This window comes from Biomphalaria glabrata, chromosome 8 (assembly GCF_947242115.1).
Source record: "Biomphalaria glabrata chromosome 8, xgBioGlab47.1, whole genome shotgun sequence".
NCBI lineage: Eukaryota > Metazoa > Mollusca > Gastropoda > Planorbidae > Biomphalaria > Biomphalaria glabrata.
In genome coordinates this window covers 8,902,247-8,907,333 of record NC_074718.1, presented here as the reverse complement: position 1 = coordinate 8,907,333, position 5,087 = coordinate 8,902,247, and the positions used below count along the sequence as shown (strand labels likewise).

Genomic DNA, 5,087 nt, shown 5'->3' with positions numbered 1-5,087 from the left:
TATTTTTACCAATTGTTTTTGTTCATTGCAAATTTAATGCTTTTAGCTTTATTAATGATTCTATCACTTTGTCTGGACCAGTTGGGAGGGGGGGGGGGAGAGAAGGAGGGGTTATCCTTGTGAAGGGTCACATCTGTCAAGTACACTTTCTTTCCCTTGTTTGACACCAAAATAATTAATTACCAAATACTCTAATTAACTAAGTGGTTACTTTTTTAAAAATTGATTCTTGTGTTGTCAAGTACAAGAAATTATTGTGCAAAATTTCAACCTGATCTGAGATTGGGTTTGGGTGAAATAATGTGTACAAACTTTTTGGACAGACAGACCGAGCTAATATAAGCTTTGTAAAAAGTAAATCAAAGGTAGCACTTTTGTTTTTTTTACAAATTTAATAATAGACTACAAGATAATGGAAGAACGAGAGCAGCTAAATAATATTGACTATAAAGTCTAAAGTACATGAGTTAAAAAAAACAACATGCTTATAATAAATACAAGTGTAAATCAGCAAGTACATTTGGCCATCTTACATGTTTGGCCACCTTAAGTGTTTGGCTAAATTGGGTATTTGGCTGTCTAGAATAACAAGGGTTCAATTGGTTGTTCTTAAACAGACAGCAAAATTTATTTGTAAATTTATTGGTAAATATATATTAAGAAAGTAAAATCGAGATGAGAGTGTTCAGACCAATAGTGCTAGCTAGTTGTTGACAATCTTTAAAGGCCAAGAATTTTCAATATTTAACCCTTTAATAAAGAACTCCCAAGAATTTGAGTCTCATATGTTAGCCAAAAAAGATAAACAGAAACTACAGTTTATACAAAGGTAGTTGATTTTTTTTTCTAGGGGGAGATAGAAACAACCAATGGGACAGTTAGAAGCAAAAAAAAAAACTATAATTAAGTTTAATTATTTTGTTACAATGCCAAGAAATTTTCTCAAATTACCAGAATGATTAAAATACTGGGACAGACTCAAGTGCTAACTTAAACCTCAAAGTGACATACTATGAACAAAAATCTTGAACAGCATTTTCAATATTATAATCAAGTAATGATGTAAGCCAAAACTCTAGCTTCAATTATCATTAGACATTTTGGTGAAGTTATATGTAAAACATTCAGGAATGTACAAATGACTAAAAGCATTATAGTTTAATTAAATTCAAAATTATAAGTTTCTAAAATAAATGTCCAGCAACAGTGTTTCATTGCATACAATATTTGTGAATAAGTAATTTTATAATTTATACAATTCTTAACATCAGATTAATTGTATAAATATACAAATTAAATGTGCAATTATATTTTCTGACCAGTACCATATTCAAATTAAATGTGCACTTGTATTTTCTGACTTAATAAATATACAAATTAAATGTGCACTCATATTTTTCTTACCAGAAATGGTTGCTGACATTTCAGAACAAGACACTAAGAAAACAAAAAGTCTCCAGTGTTAATAGTTGTAGTTGAGTAGTGGTAAAGTGTAGTGATAGCCATTGCAAACTTATACATTGAAGAAATGTAGTTTGAATCAGAAGCATACTGTTTACTCCTAAAGTATGAAAAATATTTAAAAAAAACAACAACAGTATACTTCTGATTCAAACTACATTTCTTCAATGTATAAGTTTGCAATGATTGTGCTAACCCAGATTTTAAAAAATGCCAATACTGAACCAGAACATTTATTTTAAAAGCAGAAAAAAAGCCAAAGAAAAATAGATTCATATAATATTATACTATAATACAACACAATACTGGGTCACTCAAGTCAAAGAATGTTAAAGGTGGAATTCTACAGTCTACTCACTCGAATAGCGAAAATCTTTAATAATATTTTGTATTCATTCATTAGTAACTCTGATTTTATATTGAGATCAAACATAATATATAATTTAACTACTTATAAATAAAAATATGGAGTCAAAATGTATATTGCAATATCTTCAAACAAGATACATTATATTTTGAGGACGATCAATCTTTTACATAACCAAACCCAATGAGCCATTCATTTCTCTATTAAAGAATCAGTATTGAAATTGAATAGAAAGTGATAATTGCTATAATCATGGCTGGCCTTAAATATAGGCAAACTTAGGCAGCCACCTGGGGCCTCTGATTGGTTGGGGCCTTGCAGATCTCAAACATAGCAAAGCTCTACATTGCTCTATGTCTGCAAGATTAGCTTTAAAATTTTACTATGACTCAAGGTTTAGTAATGAAAGTTTAGATTTAATTGTTACACTACCAATGTTTTAGAAGAGCTTTTGGTGAAAATGTCCAGATGTTATTTCAATTCTGGTGCATCAAAAAGAAAACAAAAAGCAGATGGCTTTAGAAGAAGTGGTCAATGAATCGAATAATTTGCAGAAAATAGTCATGAACACAATCTAAGAAAATGCAGGTTACTTCAAGCGATACAAGGAGTGTCAGCAAATCTGATTCAATTGGAAAGATATAGGCTTATCTTTAGTTAGCAATAAAGAAGATGTTGAAAACGTTGATTGATTTCAATATAGATACAGACATGTTTTAAATAAATTGTGTGATTTTATTTTGTTTATTTTTAATTTTCAATTGGGGTCACCAAATTCCAAGATTATAACAGGGCTGGTGATTGAAGTAATTTAAACAATATCTGTGTTTGATTACAAAAATGTAAGGAATCTGTGTCAAACTAAATTCAGTTGAAAGATAAAGATGCTAACCAAAGATGTAATGGAGTTACAGCCCTTACAGTTCTTAAATGCTTTTGTTGCAACACTGGATTTCTTTTCCAGAACAACTTATCCACATGTGCATTCAAGACATTGCTTTCGTTTGAACAGTTTATTTTACAATAAGTTTTCAAGATATTAAAAATATGGAGAAGGAAATGAAATTTGATAACCTCATAGTTAGGAAGTAAACATTACTTACACATAATTTGATGACCTCATTGTTAGATAGCATTATTTAAATTTAAACAATTCATGACATTGACAGCAGTAACAATTTCCTCATAATTCACATGGGCATTAGTTTCAATTTCAATTACAGCTTTCACAATGGATGCATTGATTATCAACATTCATACCAATCATAAAATCATATCTTTTATGACATTAATATCAATTCTGTTGTGTATTAATCAATATGCCAAGGTAACCTAATTGCTCTTTAAAAACACAAACAACTGCAGTGACATTGGACCCATCACTTCCAATGTATGGATATAGCATTAAGTGCCATCAGCATCATTACTCATCAGGTCTTCTCGCTCATGAGCAGCTGCAGCCTCAGAACTCTGGGTCAAACAAAAAAAAAATTAAAATCCAAAAATTAATTTCTCTTTCTAAGATTAAAAAAAAAAACAACAGTTATAAATTTATTCTTTGGAGCAAAGAATGTAAACATTAATTATGAAACTTTTCTTTAAACATGAAAAAAATTATTACAAAATGAAGTACACCCTCCAAAGACAAGAGCTTCATCTGTATTACATAATGTGAATTTTTTAAGTCTTGGTTAGATTCTCATAGCTCTACAACATTATTCAATTAGCTCTGAACAATAAGACATTAACTTTTTTTTCCATTCTTAATAAACACCAGTATATTTGTATGAAAAATTGCTCTTCTTTCTTTTCAAATTTAAGCTTCAAATTAATTACCTGTTCATATCATAATTAGTAAGTTTCTTTAAAAGTGTTCTCTCCCCCTCTCCTTTTTTTTTAAACTATTGAATTAGCCAGCTTCAACTATACAATAGGTTTGTACTGGTACTTATAAGGATTAACTTCAATTAAGTGTCAGGTTCAATTAACCATTAAACAAATTTGACTGTATTGAAATATAAACAGAAAACATACTTAAATGAGTGTCACAGCTGGAAGAAGATGAAGCATACTGTAAGTTTAGTTTCACTGAATCAACGTTGTAAGCATAAGACCTATTGTGATAAAGAGGCAGAGAAAATAACAACCAACTTACATGACCATTCTCCCAGACTGGTTGTGACACAGACGCTCTGTTGGAAGTAGATCCAAAGCAAAGTCGTTGTGGTGGGGGAGGTGGATTTGGTAGAGTGTAACTTTTAGACATCTGAAACATCACTTTACATATTTTTAAAACAGCATAAACTATAGAACAATTTTATTATTTAGTAAATCACTCAAAAACAAAATTTTCAAAAAAATTCTTGAAATCATGTTTATTCAAGGGAACATTTTTGTGATGAACTAGTAGTGATAGGAAGCATGGTCAAGAGGCTAAGTATGCTAGAACTTGGCTTGGCTTGGCTACCTATGAAGGGGGCTCTAGGTTCAACACCTGACTCGAGCAGAGTTGTGTTTACTGAGCACCTAAAGGCAACACAGAAAAATCTTCTCCCAGATAGCGCTCTGAGAAAGCTAAAAGCATGAAAGTAGGGCTGTATAAAAGCTATAGTGTAATAGATGTTAAAAAATGTGACAAACAATGCATTGAAATATAATTTTCATGATGTCATCATGATGGTGCCAGGCACAAATCCTGCTTTTTACCATTCCCTGCCATTCTGGAGGAAGTTTGGCTAGAATGTAATAATCTTCATTTCTTATGTAATGTCTAAAAACTTTTGCAGTTCAAATCATATAGGTGTCAAATATAAAACTATTTTTTAGCAAGAAATAATCCTTAAAATATAAATATTCATAATAATATTCACTCAATTATAATACTATGTGAATACCATTTTTTCCACTTCAGATTTGGTCTTATAAGGTTAATACATTCATATATGGATATGAATATAGATAATGGTCAGAAAAAAATGAACTCTAATTATTCAATATTTGCAACTTATTTTTTCCTTCCTTTTTTAAACTTTAAATTGGGAAATAACTTGACCCAAAAAATAACAAGATTGTTTACCTTCAAATGACTCCGTCTCTTTCTGAGTTTTCTCTGTATGAAATATTCTAAAGATGACGTGACCATTGCCAGAACTAACCCTCCAATTAAAATGTGAAATATTCCAGAGACATTACTCAAAGTCAGAGCATTCTGGGTTCCAGTTGATTCCTTCATAGCCAAGTATTTTCAGAATATTGGACA

General features: G+C 30.5%; 1 protein-coding gene across 3 annotated transcripts in view; it reads right to left on the bottom strand.

The window, feature by feature from the left end:
* Nucleotides 1-2,561: 2,561 nt before the first annotated feature.
* The window catches only part of LOC106058155 (glutamate receptor 3-like), a 37,058-nt gene continuing 34,532 nt past the window's right edge, over nucleotides 2,562-5,087 (bottom strand). For all 3 annotated transcript variants that reach the window (XM_056037958.1, XM_056037956.1, XM_056037957.1), the window contains exons 18-20: nucleotides 4,905-5,054; nucleotides 3,984-4,094; nucleotides 2,562-3,298 (exon numbers count right to left, since the gene is read on the bottom strand). In XM_056037958.1, the coding sequence (XP_055893933.1) occupies nucleotides 3,233-3,298; nucleotides 3,984-4,094; nucleotides 4,905-5,054 (327 nt within the window). In that variant the 3' untranslated portion in view covers nucleotides 2,562-3,232. The remainder of the gene's footprint in view (nucleotides 3,299-3,983; nucleotides 4,095-4,904; nucleotides 5,055-5,087) is intronic.